This window comes from Schistocerca americana, chromosome 8, assembly GCF_021461395.2.
Source record: "Schistocerca americana isolate TAMUIC-IGC-003095 chromosome 8, iqSchAmer2.1, whole genome shotgun sequence".
NCBI lineage: Eukaryota > Metazoa > Arthropoda > Insecta > Orthoptera > Acrididae > Schistocerca > Schistocerca americana.
Genome location: NC_060126.1, coordinates 250714312 through 250731100, shown reverse-complemented (window position 1 = coordinate 250731100; position 16789 = coordinate 250714312). Strand labels below are relative to the sequence as shown.

At 42.8% G+C, this 16789-nt stretch overlaps 1 protein-coding gene across 1 annotated transcript in view; it reads left to right on the top strand.

Moving 5' to 3' along the window:
• LOC124545249 (scavenger receptor class B member 1) overlaps nt 1-9373 on the top strand; it is a 388675-nt gene extending 379302 nt beyond the window's left edge. The window contains exons 9-10 of the mRNA XM_047124122.1: nt 246-368; nt 7979-9373. Of these exons, the coding sequence (XP_046980078.1) occupies nt 246-368; nt 7979-8284 (429 nt within the window). The 3' untranslated portion in view covers nt 8285-9373. The remainder of the gene's footprint in view (nt 1-245; nt 369-7978) is intronic.
• Nucleotides 9374-16789: the final 7416 nt, after the last annotated feature.

Genomic DNA, 16789 nt, shown 5'->3' with positions numbered 1-16789 from the left:
TTTATTAAACATGTATTTCTAATAGCACACAAATGTATGCAAAAGGTATGAGTAGCTATCTTATGGATATATCAGCAGATACTGAATATGATTCATCAACAAAATCATTATTAACATATCTGTATACTGAAATGCAATAAAAAGTGGGGTGTATTATATCCCTTCTACCGACAGTAGAATAAACATATCCAACTCGTTATAACGCTAACATAACAACTTCATCTAATTATGCTTTTCTTTTTCAGAAACTGGGAGTACCAGTCGAAGGCGAAGTTCGAGTGCAGCTTAATCTGAGGACAGAGCGTTCCAGCACGTCAGTGGTCTCAAACTTCCCCTCTATAACGTTTCCCATCATCTGGTTGGAAGAGGTGAGCAGTGAAAGAGCGAATTTCAGTGTTGTAAACGTATTTTTCTTTCTGAGAGATCAAATTTTTAGCTGTTGATATAACAATATCGCAGCGAATATTGACTCTGGCGCAGAAGTGAGGAAGTAATTTGTCGTGGTGTTGTTAAAGGAACCATCCGAGCTTCGCCAAAGGAAAATAAACTAAGATGGCCGCCTGAGGTACAACTGGCTCCTCCGCAACACTCCCTCTTTAGGAGGCCTAAAGTTCTCATATTCCATACAATAACCCAGAATGAGAGTCAAGTGGCGTAATCAGTGTGAAGCATCGTCGCAGTTTAAACTGCCGTACGTTTTTCGCTATTTCTGTTTTGCACTACTATAAAACTGAGCTTTCTCAAAGTAGGTTTCCACATTAGCTTTGAAATTTGCGTCACAGCTTCCTCACTCTTGTTCTCTACAGTTCACTGTAGTCATGGGCTTATTTCCATTAACTTCGCCAGCTTTTCAGTGGAGCAGTTTTACACGTCATATCAGAAAACTGTATTTTCCTTTTCAATAAAATTCTCCTTGAACTGCAGCCACGTCATGATTCGATTAAACTACCGAGGTTTGCGATAGTAGCCGAACCGTCGTCAGTTTAATCACATTACATCACGGCCTAGTTACCAGATTCAGAAGAATCTCATTGAAATATTCCCCGTCCGCGAATACCCAGGCTCATTTACATTACTTTCCTTTTTTCCATTGCTGCCGGGGTGTGCATGTAAGACGTAAGAAGGTGGGTAGCGGTGCGATGCGCAGTGACAAGGGGCTGTTCATTGCCCTCGTGACGCTCTAGCCAACGGCGTCATTCTGTCCCGTCAGCCTGTAGCATTGGCTGCGCGTAGGACATCTGGTGTCGATTTTCATGTTAACTTAGGTGTGGTGAAGGTACTCAGACACTGCAATGTTCATTATGGGTGGCGTATCAGTTTCCGCAACAGAACACGCTCTTTCATATGATGATTTAACTTCGATTCTCTGAATGTTTTGGCATATCAGACAATGAAAAAGAGAGAAAAAATTCTTTCACTAAAAATTTAATGGGAAAACCGCTAGCACGATCGCGTAGGTTAGTTTTTATTTCAGCTTAACTGCCGGCCGCGGTGGCCTAGCGGTTCTAGGCGCTTCAGTCCGGAACCGCGCGACTGTTACGGCCGCAGGTTCGAATCTTCCCTCGGGCATCGATGTGTGTGATGTCCTTAAGTTAGTTAGATTTAAGTAGTTCTAAGTTCTAGGGGACTGATGACCTCAGATGTTAAGTCCCATAGTGGTCAGAGCCATTTGAACCATTTTTTCCAGCTTAACTGTCCAATGACTGTTACATATCAGGTATTGTAGATAACAGTAGCGAATACAAGTTTGTTCTTATTTTAACATTGAGAGAAATGCCAGAAAAGTATTACACAGATTGCAGCTCATATTTAAAATGTAATACCAACAAAAATATTATAACTTTTGTCATACAAAGACATGGTCTAGGCTTCGCTTTTTGTGAAAGAGTTCCAATCATATCGTCTTGCAAGACAGAGCTACTGGTTGTATTTTACGTAGTTTTAGTTCTGCTACGGCAGTACTCGTATTGACACGTGCATGGTGACAAAATGCTATCCATTGCCAGGCAGTGAGGGAATCCATCATATCCTTTACTCAAACCTGATTTTGGAGTATGTTTGCATATTTTAGCCTTTCTTCAGGTGCCTAACTCATCTTCTAAAAGTGCTTCACCCCTCTTCATCCTGTCTAGACAAGCCAACAGAGCATCTAGCAGATATACCCTAAGTTTAAGGAGCTCCAAAATGCTCTTTTCTGCCACTTTGCTCTAGCGGCAGTGTTCTCTGTACTGATACCAGCAGCTGTCAACGGAAAGATTTACAAAATGCAGCAAACTCTGACAAAGCGCCACTGAAAACAGAATCCTCTGAGAGGGAATCTTCTGTTGAACTGGCATGTAACAAAACTACTCAGCACAGAATCTTTCTCAAGAAAATGTACAAATAACAATGATAGTGGAACTACACGACCGTATCTGTTAAAGCCTGAAGTTATAAAGTGCAGTACCCAAATCGGACAAACGTCTTAGTACAAACTTAATGCAAAATTGCTACGCACAGACTTGGATTACTGCAACTCTTGATAGCACACCTTACACCAGTTATTTCCTTTCCGAATAAACATAGCCAATAGGACGGTAAAATAACTCAGTTTAACGTAGTTACCAACTACTGATCTAGTGGCAGGATGGCGCTTTGTCTTGATAAAACTCAGTTACATGTAGGACGGTGTACTGCCGCCGAGTGGAAGGATAATTAATAGAAAAACTTTGAGCAAATATGCACACTTCATGCTATTGAGTTAGAAGTAAGGCAAAGAAACAGTCCGGCAGAAAAAAAATGAAAGCCATATTCGCACGGTCGTGTGGGTTCCTATCGAGATTGATAAAAGAAACAAAAATACTGAAACTTCTGGGTAGATTAAAACTGTCCTGGACAGAGACTCAAAACCGGGACCTTTGCCTTCCGCGTCCAAGCGCTCTACCAATGAAGCTGTCCAATCTCGATCACAACCCGTCCTCATAGCTTTATTTCCGAGGGCACCCCATCTCCTACTTTCCAAACTTCACAGACGTTCTCTTACAAAACTTGCAGGATTAGCACACGTGGAAGTCACGGTCAGGCACACGGCTTTAATCTGCCACGAGTTGTATAATAAGAGCACACTCGGCTGCAGAATAAAAATTCATCCCGGCGACAAGTATTCATTAAACAAGAACCAGTGAGAGTTTTCAGAGCATACTATTTTTTCTAGGAAGATTCATCACAAACTAAAGGCTATGCCTTGTCGATTTAGCCAAGTCCCTCTCTCCATTCTCATCCTCTTCAATTCTTCATACGATTTTATCCCTATACCTTCTTTGAAGTTATTAAAATACATTGCTCTTAGCCTGCCTCTTGGTTTTTTCCCTAAAACTTTTCCTTCAAATACATTCTTTAGGAACTGATTGTGTCATTATGTGCCTTATCATTTTTGATTTTCTTCTTCCTATATACACTCCTGGAAATTGAAATAAGAACACCGTGAATTCATAGTCCCAGGAAGGGGAAACTTTATTGACACATTCCTGGGGTCAGATACATCACATGATCACACTGACAAAACCGCAGGCACATAGACACGGGCAACAGAGCATGCACAATGTCGGCACTAGTACAGTGTATATCCACCTTTCGCAGCAATGCAGGCTGCTATTCTCCCATGGAGACGATCGTAGAGATGCTGGATGTAGTCCTGTGGAACGGCTTGCCATGCCATTTCCACCTGGCGCCTCAGTTGGACCAGCGTTCGTGCTGGACGTGCAGACCGCGTGAGACGACGCTTCATCCAGTCCCAAACATGCTCAATGGGGGACAAATCCGGAGATCTTGCTGGCCAGGGTAGTTGACTTACACCTTCTAGAGCACGTTGGGTGGCACAGGATACATGCGGACGTGCATTGTCCTGTTGGAACAGCAAGTTCCCTTGCCGGTCTAGGAATGGTAGAACGATGGGTTCGATGACGGTTTGGATGTACCGTGCACTATTCAGTGTCCCCTCGACGATCACCAGTGGTGTACGGCCAGTGTAGGAGATCGCTCCCCACACCATGATGCCGGGTGTTGGCCCTGTGTGCCTCGGTCGTATGCAGTCCTGATTGTGGCGCTCACCTGCACGGCGCCAAACACGCATACGACCATCATTGGCACCAAGGCAGAAGCGACTCTCATCGCTGAAGACGACACGTCTCCATTCGTCCCCCCATTCACGCCTGTCGCGACACCACTGGAGGCGGGCTGCACGATGTTGGGGCGTGAGCGGAAGACGGCCTAACGGTGTGCGGGACCGTAGCCCAGCTTCATGGAGACGGTTGCGAATGGTTCTCGCCGATACCCCAGCAGCAATAGTGTCCCTAATTTGCTGGGAAGTGACGGTGCGGTCCCCTACGGCACTGCGTAGGATCCTACGGTCTTGGCGTGCATCCGTGCGTCGCTGCGGTCCGGTCCCAGGTCGACGGGCACGTGCACCTTCCGCCGACCACTGGCGACAACATCGATGTACTGTGGAGACCTCACGCCCCACGTGTTGAGCAATTCGGCGGTACGTCCACCCGGCCTCCCGCATGCCCACTATACGCCCTCGCTCAAAGTCCGTCAACTGCACATACGGTTCACGTCCACGCTGTCGCGGCATGCTACCAGTGTTAAAGACTGCGATGGAGCTCCGTATGCCACGGCAAACTGGCTGACACTGACGGCGGCGGCGCACAAATGCTGCGCAGCTAGCGCCATTCGACGGCCAACACCGCGGTTCCTGGTGTGTCCGCTGTGCCGTGCGTGTGATCATTGCTTGTACAGCCCTCTCGCAGTGTCCGGAGCAAGTATGGTGGGTCTGACACACCGGTGTCAATGTGTTCTTTTTTCCATTTCCAGGAGTGTAATTTAGCAGCATTCTGTTCTCATTCACTTCTCTTAAGACCTGTTCATTACTTTTTCTATCTACCCAGCTTGTTTTCGTCATTCTTCTCCATATCCACATTTCCATTGCTTGCAGTCTGTCTTTCTCTGCCTTTCCCAGAGTCCACACTTCACATCCGTGTGTTAAGACACTCCAGACAAAAGTTTTGGCAAACTTTTTCCTACTTTCTAGGTTTATATGATTGTATGTTAGTAAATTCCTTTTATTTCGGAAAGTTTGCTTTGCCAAGGCTATTCTTCTCTCTATATCTGTGACGCATTTATTGTCGTCAGTGATTGTGCTCCCCAAATAACAGAAGTTCTCAACCTGTTCTAGAACATCATCTTCGAGTTTAATATTAACTTTACCATTTTCTTTTGTCTTCCCTACTACCATAGTTTTTGTTTTCTTCTTATTTATTTTTAAATTAAATTCTCTTAGGATTTTGGCAAATTTTAGCAACATAAACTCCATTTCCTTTGCTGAGTCAGCAAGTACTCATACTACTGTATCATCTGCAAAACGGATACAGTGTATTCGTTCCCCGTTAATTCCTTTGGTTATTCTTTTCGATTTTTCAATGGTTTTTTTCAATAAATAAGTTGAACAAATATGGTGATAATGGGCATCCTTGCCTTGCTCCCCTCCTTATTTTTGCTTTCCTCTTCACACCATTCACTTCTATCTCTGCTTCCTGCCTTTTACACAGGTTCCAGATTAATCTTCTGTACCTCTAATCAAGATTTATTTCCTTTATTGTTCGGAATAACAATTTCCAATTAACCATGTCAAATGTTTTTTGTGAATCTATAAAGGTCAAGTAGGTTTTCCTAGCAGTGTAGGCAACACCTAAAGAGCGGCGTGGGACAAAGACAAAAAGCACTGTTGTGATATCGGAAAGTATTTTCCATCCCTCTCCATGCACCCACCTTCCTACTTGCACGACATAATAATCCACTGATAAGCCAAAACATTATGATCACTGCCCACCCCGGCGTTGGATGCCGCCTGGAGGCGTTTGCGGGCACGTGACTCGGTAACAGAAGTGTGGGAACGGAGCGGACATGGACTGGGACCACATTAGAGAAGATAAGGGTTGCAGATGGGGGCAATCCATTGAGATAAGCAACTTTGACAGAGGGCAGATTATTATTACGCACAGCCTGTGAACGAAGATCTCAAAAACGTCGAAGATAGTCGAATGTCCACGTGCTACTGTCGTGAGATCTGCGAGAAGGAGTACAGTAAAACCACCACTGGGCGCTAATTGGCTGGACGTCCACGACTCTACACAGAACGTGCGGTTCGGAGGCTTGTCTGCTCTGTAAAGTAGAATAGATGGTGACTTGTGGCATTTCTGTGCGGGATGCTGATACACGCACAAGTGTTCCACAGCACAACGCTCATCGTATGTTGTTGAACATGGAGCTCCGCAGCAGACCACCACTACGTGTTCATAAGTTGACCTGACGACATCGCCAGTTACGATGGCAGTGGACACTGGACGATAGGGATTCTACCGTTTATCAACGGAAACGTGTCGACTCCTCGGGTGAATCACATTTTTGCTACACTAGGTCGAGGTCGTCGTCTCGAGCGCTGTCATCGAGGTGGACGGCTGCTCGAAAAGTGCAGCACTCTGCGGACGCAAGCTGTTGGGAGCAGTACTATGCTACGGGAGACGTTCTCCTGCATTTGCATGGGACCTGTGGTAGTAATCGAAGACACGCTGACAGCTGCGAACCACCTGCATCCCATCACGCTTGATTTCTTCCCCGACAGTGATGTCATCTTTCTGCAGTAAAATTGTCCATGTCTCGAAGCCAGAACCGCGCTACAGTGGTTTTAGGAGCATTATAGTAAATTCATATTGATATCTCGGAGACCAAATTTGCCTGAAGTAAATCGTACGGAACCCATCTCAATCGCTATCGGGCGTCATCACCGCGAACGCAAACCAGCGACCCGTTATGAAACTTCCTGGCAGGTATGTGGCATTGGATGTCTACGCACACGTCATGAAATTCGCGTAAATAACGGATCGCTGAAACTTCCTGGCAGATTAAAACTGTGTGCCGGACCGAGACTCGAACTCGGGACCTTTGCCTTTCGCGGGAAAGTGCTCTACCAACTGAGCTACCCAAGCACGACTCACGCCCCGTCCTCACAGCTTTACTTCTGCCAATACCTCGTCTCCTACCTTCCAAACTTTACAGAAGCTCTCCTGCGAACCTTGCAGAACTAGCACTCCTCATAGAAAGGATATTGCTTAGCCACAGCCTGGGGATGTTTCCAGAAACTTGCCAGCGAAAGGCAAAGTTCTCGAGTTCGAGTCTCGGTCCGACACACAGTTTTAATCTGCCAGGAAGTTTCATATCAGCGCACACTCCGCTGCAGAGTGAAAATCTTATTCTGGAAACATCCCCCAGGCTGTGGCTAAGCCATTTTTCTGCAATATGCTTTCTTTCAGGAGTGCTAGTTCTGCAGGAGAGCTTCTGTAAAGTTTGGAAGGTAGGAGACGAGGTACTGGCAGAAGTAAAGCTGTGAGGACGGGGCGTGAGTCGTGCTTGGGTAGCTCAGTTGGTAGAGCATTTTCCCGCGAAAGGCAAAGGTCCCGAGTTCGAGTCTCGGTCCGGCACACAGTTTTAATCTGCCAGGAAGTTTCAGCGACCCGTTATTTACGCGAATTTCATGACGTGTGCGTAGACATCCAATGCCACATACCTTCACGAACTTTCGGATCGCTGTTGCGCAGAATAAGTGATGTCTATCCGTCTTAGGAACGAAATAATAGATGTTTAGCATGCAGTCACAATGTTTTGGCTCATCAGTGTGTAGGACTCATCACGATAAAATAAGAGAAATCAGGGCTCGCACGGAAAAATTTAAGTGCTCGTTTTTCCTGCGTGCCGTTCGAGAGCGGAACGGTATAGAGACAGCATGAAGGTGGTTCATTGAACCCTCTGCCAGGAACTATATTGTGAATAGCAGAGTAATCACGTAGATGTAGACTATGTTCATTCTCTGTTTGGATACTTATATTCAATGTATTTTATAACTTATTTTTTATAACTTCTCAAATGTGTGTGTTTTTGTCGACAGGGGGTTGAAGAACTGACGCCTCCGATTAAGCGGTGGATCTTCTTGGCGACAACTGTGGCTGACATAGCGGTACCCATCCTGAACTACGGCTGCATCGTAGCCGGCCTGGCAGTGTTAGCCTTCATGTTCGTGCGCACATACAAGAACGTCGTCTTCACGAAGGAGACCTTGGAAAGGGGCAAAAAGACTCTGCGCCGGGGCAGCAGTTTCATCGTCAACGGCCAGCACCGGCTGCTCATACTCCGGGACTCGTACACTCTGCTCAACAACATCAGCACGGACCCCGACCCCGAAGCCGAATCGTGATTGGCCAGCCCAGAGACTGTGCCCCGCGCTGCGACCAATCAGGCTCTGCCTGTGAGGTGGAAACCTCATCCCTTTCACATCATCTCACTCCTGCACTGCTCACAATACGGTGGGCAAGCGCAGGAAAAAGTGCGCATAGAAAAGCATTTCGGGACAGCCGAGAGACGGAAGTGATGGACATGTTACCGCCACTCGCAGATTACATTTGTTATACTGATATGTTGTTCATCTTAACCGATCAGCCGATCACCGCTGCTCGCTTTTCTCGGCGAGCTGAAAAACTACGTGTCTTTCTCCAGGATATGAGCGCCAGTGAAGAGTCAGCGAGAGTGAAATTTCACATAAAATTAAATACTTCGGTGAACATGAAGCCTGTGGAGAGAAGTCAACGCGAATAGTCTTGAAACTAAGCCAGTAAGCCAAACGTGGAGGAAAGCAGAACAAACATCATTATTATATATATATCTATTCTTTTGCCAGTCTGTATTAACATATTGAGCTGAAATGGCTACTTCGCCTAAAATATGAGATTATCGCCGAGAGAACGTTGGTACTCTTTGCTCAAATAGTAAAGTAGGGACATTCCGACAGAAGAATAATGTATAAGACTAATTTAAAGGAAAAGTATGAATAGGAAGTAATTTTACTCAGAAACCAGAAATGTTTTTCATGAGAAATTTGTTTTTACCAATGGAAAAAGTCTCCCAATTCAAAACTGTACTAAAATTTTATTCGGCAGAAGCACTGCAAATCATATCAAGTAAATATTGCACAATGCCACAGAATTTGAATTTAAAAAAATCATGTGTACTTTTTCTTCATATTCACATAAGAGTTTTCAGGAAGCATATAAATGAGACAATGTGCACTATTGCCAAAGTCAATTAAGCCCGTTTCACATATAAAAATTGATAATAGTGAACTAAATTAGTAAACCTGATGCATCTAGAAAAAAAAGTGTTCGTTGCTTGAAGAAGTGTGTTCCGTGTTTTGATACTGTTTTAATATTGCTCAGCATTCATAATGTAATTGTTTCTGTGATTACTTTTAGTTATGAAATATACACATATATACCAAGTAATACCCTAATTAAGAGATATTTCATTTATTTTTAAAACGCAGAGCAATCTGTACCTTATGTACCTGCACAACCATCAGAGTTTTCGTGTATGGCGTCCCAAATGGAATCTTTCGTTCAAAAATTGACACACAAAGTTTAGCTTGAATGTCTGTCTGCGCAGGACAGCACTTAATTTGATGCCGGCTGCAACAATGTGTGCCCACGTATGAAGTGAAGTGGAATTCGAAAAAGTCAAAATACTTGTATTTTATATTATTTTCCTAAGATAGTTTAAGCACTGATGTCAGTGAATACTAAAGTAGCCAAATGTACTGTACTCCAATAAGACATAAACGCAACCAGAATCGTCTTATTGATTACATGATCAGTGGAGCTCCCGTAAATTAATTTATACGACTTGACTAATTTAAAAAAAAAATGAAATCTTATAAGCGGGCCAACCCGTGTTTATCGCGTTATGACAGTATATCATATCCACTGAATATGTAACATTTCTACTACATCAAAAAGTTCTCATTACTCGAAACATCACTATCAAAGGTGTAATACACCTATCTTTAGTCCAATGTATCAAGATATCAGATTTTATTTCTGGCGTTTTCCAAAATGAAAAGTAAAATTCCTCATCAATATTAATAAAGGTAGCGTGCCAACTATGACTTACCCATGACACTTTCTAAACAAAACCAACACTTTATTCCGTATGAAGGATAGATGCAGAAAAGCATCAAGTAGTGAACTATGGTGATGCTGAGCAGCCACCGTTTATTGTAGCCTAGCACAGATGATTCTTTGAAATTAGTCCACTCTGTCATACTTTCATGTTATTTTTCTTCTTACCTTCTTCCCGTCCCACAAAATATCACCTTAACTCCCCTAAATTACAGTCTGAACATGTTCGTTCCTTGGTAAACCAGATTGTCTTTCTGCTGAATAACAAGGACTATCACTACACCATTGGTAAATTTCTTCTGTTCCGAAGATCTTTCCCTGCCAAAATGAATTCTCCTCTTTCTTTCTCAAACCCATGATACTGTATTCAGTCTTAATTTCACTTCAGTCTACAATGACAAGAAAAGTATACATGCTATAATTATTACGAGATAACAGCAAATATTGATGGTACAGATTAATCGCTTTTGTATTTTCGAAAAAAATTAAGTTATTTATCCTGTTTGCCAATAACAATGCAAGTACTTAAATTAAACTATGCTATGTTAAGTGTCCTTTGCTTTGGATCGAAATAACTAACCCAACTTTAATAAACTGTCTGATTCCTGTACTTCAGACAACTACTCTAGCAGGGAATGTTGTAATATCCAGCGTAGCTTTATATGTTCTGCTCACTGAGCTCACCAAACACCTATACTCATCATCACAGACAATACAAAGTGTTTTTTAACGCATTCTAGATTGCGGAAAATTTTCTTGCTTTACGGGTATCTTCTTACAGACTTTAAATGGAATTTAAATCTGGCTCTTCCGGTGGTCTCTTCAAAACTGGGATATTTTCCTCCTAGACTATCTTCTTTAAGCTTCGGTAATACGCTTTGCGTAGCTATCATGAAGAATTTCCCCAAAAAGTGGCATCTCACTCGCGGCAACGCAAAATTCTTCTTATTCTTTAAAATCCATTGTATCATTAATCCGGAATATTTGCCATGAAACACATCGCCAAATATTTATACGATAGTCATCGTTATTCCACAGATTTCGAAGCGTATCTGATCTTTGTGAGATCTGAGTTTCTCCCAGTGCACACAACGTTCCAATAACTTTCGGGAATGCAGCCGGGTAACGTTGCCGATAACCGCCGATACGCCTACTGGTGCACACCCTATTATTTTCAAGGCAAAACTCTGCAGCAAGTAGGGGCTGTTTCCCGAACACACACACACACACACACACACACACACACACACACACACACACACACACGCCATCAGAAGTCATCGAGGGAGAGAATTAATAACCAACGAGTGAGGTAGCTTTATGGCTCAAATGGCTCTGAGCACTTTGGGACTTAACATCTGAGGTCATCAGTACCGAGGTAGCTTTAACCGTGTTCCTCTGTTCATTAACAAGGGAGAGAGCAGGATTCCACCCTGAATTTAAGCGAAAACCTCCATCTTCATTTATAAGTTCACTTGCTAATTTAATTGCTATTGCTTCCTTAATAACACTGCCACAATAGCTGGAAGTGCATGCCAGAATCTGATTTGCTACATTCCATATGATGACCAGTGCCAAGGCAATATTACACAACAGCAGATTTGCTCAGCTGTTGTAAGCATGTATGACCCTTGTGCTCAGTACATCGGTCCTCCACGGACCAGTATTAGACTAGCCGCAACTGCAAGGAATAAGACAGCCACCTGACTTATGCAAACCAAAATCACCGTTAACGGAACGTAAAAGGATCCTAATCTTAGATAAAGGTCAGAAAACACATTTCACATCGTATTTCCGCAAAATGCAACCACTGTTATTGGCAGTGCTCCTCGGGTAAGGCAAAAAGGCCGTAGATCTTGGTGCCATCACTCACTCGGCGCAGGGCTAGTCGATAGCGCGTCTAGGATTGTTCTGTTGGTTCTGTTGGTTCTTTTTCATAAGACAAATAGCTATTCATTTCGTTTCAAAATTTTCTAGCACATTTTAATGCCTCCACTGTTTTCGCGGTAGATAAAACACTTCAATCTTTCCTGTTGTTTTATCTTTTGGCGTGTGGTACACAGACCATGTAGTCAGTGCTGTATTATTTGAGACATGTGACGATGAAAACAAATTTGTGTAAGTATGCATATAGTAACTGATAACAGATCGTTATAAAACGTCATGGTAGCAGGTAACATACAATATCATTTAGATTACTGATGTAAAACGTCTGAGAAATTAGTACCAATACACTTATTTTGTCCTGAAGTGATATTATGACATTACCATGAGGTTATACGATGGCTTCCTGTAAAGCAAATATTAAGCAATGAGTAGGCCTAACACCATCAACTGAGAGCAATGAGATACTACAAAGACTTTCAATAAAATCCGCTGAGCTACAATCTGTTAAAAAGTCCACAATGATGCCGTAGGTCGTATATCCTGAAGAGAAGTTAATGGTAAATGTAATGGGAGTTGGTATTTCAACTTTGCTGGTCTCTTGTGCATGGTGAGACGTTGATCGTGATACTTCTCACAGGAAAATAATAAGCGACTTAAAAAACTTTGAGTCTCAGGAACAAGTTGGAGAGTCTATTATTCTGTGGTGGTGAATGGGGATGCATCCTCGTGACAAACTTCTGATGCAAGCATCTATCGCATCGCCACTCAGTAAGCTACGATCTTCAGGATGAGTCAGGTTTCAAATTATACTAAATACTCGGAAGCAATATGATGATACACGTACGTACGTGCGTGTGTGTGTGTGTGTGTGTGTGTGTGTGTGTGTGTGTGTGTGTTTTCGTGGATATTTGCAACCTATAATCTTCTCCTAACAGTCGAAACCGGCAGTTAGACATTGCCTTGCATGGAAACAAACTTTTAATAGTGATGCAGTCAAAAACAATTCAAATTTCTAGATGTTCTGACAGATAGTAAACTGACATGGAAAACCCGTGTTCAGGATCTTGTTCAAAAGCTGAATGCTGCTATATTTACTATTAGAACAGCGTCTGCAATAAGCGAGGGTGCAATCCGAAAATTAGTCTACTTTGCTTATTTCAGTTCACTTAGGGTATCCAGCATTATCTTCTGGGTTAACTCTTCCAATTCACAAAGGCGATTTTTGGCTCAGAAACGGGCAGGTCAAGCAATATTTCGTGTAAGTTCGCGAACCTCTTTTCGAAACCTTTCCAGGGATCTGGGAATTCTGACAGTGGCTTCTCAATATCTATTTTCCTTCATGTCGTTTGTTAAGAATGTGAGGTTATTCTCAACGATCAGCTTTCTTTCAGTTAAATACTGGGCAGAAAACCAATCGGCATTTGGATTGCACCTCCTTACCTCCTCTGCAGAAAGAATTCAGGTGCGTTAATTTTCTGTAAGCTACTACAAAAATTAAAAAATCTTAGCAGAAATCCTGGTACATTTAAGTCTAAATTGGAGAATTCCCTCATGGATCGTTCCTTCTATTCTGTCCAGGAGTTTCTGGAAAAAAATTAAGAATGTCTGTGTTATATTGTTGATTATGGTAATATATAGTCGCAGCTTGTCATCTGCATAGGATTCGTCTACATTTTGTTTTATCTCTGATAATTTCTTGTATTGACTCGTTCCCACGACCATGAACATTTACTCTTCAGTTGTCCGCCCCCAGTAGCTGAGTGACGCCGGCACGGTACTTCAGCGTGTTCGGACAGAGGGTTAACTGCCCTCTGTAATAAAAAAACTGAGTTAATGGATCAACGACGAGCTGAAACGGGTGTCTTGCGACGTCCGCCCCGAGTAGACACAACGAACAAAATGAGACTTAAAAAGAGGTCAGTGCGACAGAATGTCAATCCTAAGGGCCCGGGTTCGATTCCCGGCTGGGTCGGAGATTTTTCTCCGCTCAGGGACTGGGTAATGTGTTGTCCCAATCATCATCATTTTATCCCCATCGACGCGCAAGCCGCCGAAGTGGCGTCAAATCAAAAGACTTGCACCCGGCAAAAGGTCTACCCGACGGGAGGCCCTAGTCACACGACATTTACTCCTCAGTTTGCACCTAGAGAACTCGAAGCGTAAAATAAAATTTAAAGAAATAAAAGAAACGTATTCTCTATGGACTGGTCTTCCCAAACTGTATGGGCGTTAAATTGTCTTCTGCGTTACTAAACTGTTAGCTTAATCCTGCTGTTGGGGTCTTCAGTCCGAAGACTGGTTCGATGCATCTCTCCATGCTTTCCTGCCCTGTGAAAACTTCTTCACATCCGAATAACTACAACAAACTACCTCCATTTCAACCTGCATATAGTATTCAAGTCTTGGTTTCCCAGTGCAGTTTTACCCTTCACCGCTGCCTCCACACAAAACTGACGATTTGTTGATTCCTTAATGTATGTCCTAACAAGCAGTCCCTTTATATAACAAAGTGTCTTCAATTCTACGCTCGCAGATTCGAATCCTGCCTCGGGCATGGATGTGTGTGATGTCCTTAGGTTAGTTAGGTTTAAGTAGTTCTAAGTTCTAGGGGGCTGATGACCTTAGAAGTTAAGTCCCATAGTGCTCAGAGCCATTTGTCTTCAATTTCATTTTTCCCAAATCGTTTGAGTACCTCCTCATTAGTTATTTGATTTACCCTTCTTACTTTCAACTTTCTTCTATACTGCCACATTTCAAAAGCTATTACCATCTTGTCTGAACTACGTATCCTCCACGTTTCACTTCTGTAAAAGTCTAATTCTGCTATTATCGGTATTTTTTTTTTTTTTTTTTTTTGCCCAAATAGCAAAATCGTATAATGCTTTTAGTGTCTTGTTTCCCAGAACTATTCCCACAGAATCAGTTAATTTGATTCAGCTACGTTACATTACCTTCGTTATACTTTTGTTGGTGTTCATCTCATAAACCATTTTCAGGAGGTTCAACTGCCCTTCGAAGTCGTTTGCTGTGTCTTCAGTAAGCAGCTAACTTATTATTTATTATTCATGAACTTCAATTTCATTTCCAAATTTCTCCTCGATTTCCTTTACTGCTTGCTCAGTGCACAGATTGAATATCATTGAAGAATGGCTCCAACCAGTCTCTCTCCCTTTTCAGCTACTGCCTACACTTCAAGATCTTCGTATCTCAAACCTACAGTCTGGATAATGTACGAGTTGTAGATAGCATTTCGCTTCCTGTATTTTTTTCCTCTTGTCTTCAGACTTTAAGAGTGTTTTTCAGTCAGTATTATCAAAAGCTTTTTGCGAATCTACAAATACCAGAAACGTAGGTTTGCCTTTCTGCAACCTATTTTCCAAGCCAAGTCACAGGGTCTTCCCTCTCGTGTTCCTACATTTCTTTGGGATCCAAACTGATCTTCCCTGAGGTCGGCTTCTGCCAGCTTCTCCTTTCTTCTGTAAATAATTCTGTCAGTATTTTGCAAAAGGGTCTTAAACACTATCTGGTAAAAAGAATCCAGACACCTCTTACTGGGCCGGCCGGAGTGACCGAGCGGCTCTAGGCGCGTCCGTCTGGAGCCGCGCGACCGCTACGGTCGCAGGTTCGAATCCTGCCTCGGGCATGGATGTGTGTGGTGTCCTTAGGTTGGTTAGGTTTAAGTAGTTCTAAGTTCTAGGGGACTGATGACCTCAGATGTTAAGTCCCATAGTGCTCAGAGCCATTTGAACCTCTTACTGGTCATTAACATAAGGTGTGTGCTCACTGCACCTTTGATGGATTGAATTCTGCTGAGAACAGTTTCAGTGATGGGTCTAAACGTCTGGAGAGATGGTAACCTATTTTTATTCCAGAGCCAAAACCAGAGAAAATAGTGACGTTGTACGCTACGATCTGTAATGAAGTCGACGTTCTGATTCATTCAGAACGTGTTCCACTGGTTTCAGATCGGGACCCTGAGCAGGCCAGTCCATTTCAGGAATGTTGCTGCCAAGAAATCTTTGCCTCAGAGATGCTGCTTTTCGATTAAGTGCATTGTTGTCCTAGTATAAATAAGCATTGCAAACAAGCAGTCCGCGAACTGTTCTTCTTCTGTGTACAGTACACAGTGCCGCAAAATGGTTTTATACCCTTCGGCATTTAGCCTTTTCGTAAGTGCAATAACTGATCACATCCTAACCACAAAAAACACCTCTATGCATGAAATGCCTGGGCTAGCAGGTCAGAGCGGATTAGGTTGTGGAAAGGGGCCAAAATGAGTTCCTGTCAGTTGCACTCAACATACAAACTTTATTTATCAACACACAATATTACAAAACTTTAATAGACTTCCTTTGATTGACTTTAGATCGGCGAAGGCCACATTGAAAATCCAAGACACAAGGCCTAAGCAAAACTGAAATACAAGATTCTTCTGGAGGTTTCGCCCAAGAATATTTTCTAAATCTTCAATCTAATCGGCTGAAGGCCTTAGCAATTTAATTTTAATGGAACTAGGCTGGAGGTCGCATATTAAGCAATAAGAGGAGTTTCAATCAAAAGGCAGAAGGCCTTATCTTAAAACATTTCATACAAATAAAGAATAACAATCTCATGCCTTAAGGGCAAGACAAGGACATTAATTTAAGTGATATTAATACTCGGCTTAAGGCCACACATCAACAAAACAATTTAACGGGTTAAGGCCTTAAAAGATCTGATGTAAAATTCGGCTGAAAGCCCCATATAAGGAATAACAAGCTTATCTCTAAAGGGCAAGACAGGAACATTAATTCAGGATATATAAAAACTCGGCTGAAGGCCGCACATCAACCAAATAACTCAAACAGGGAAGTTACTATGTGACA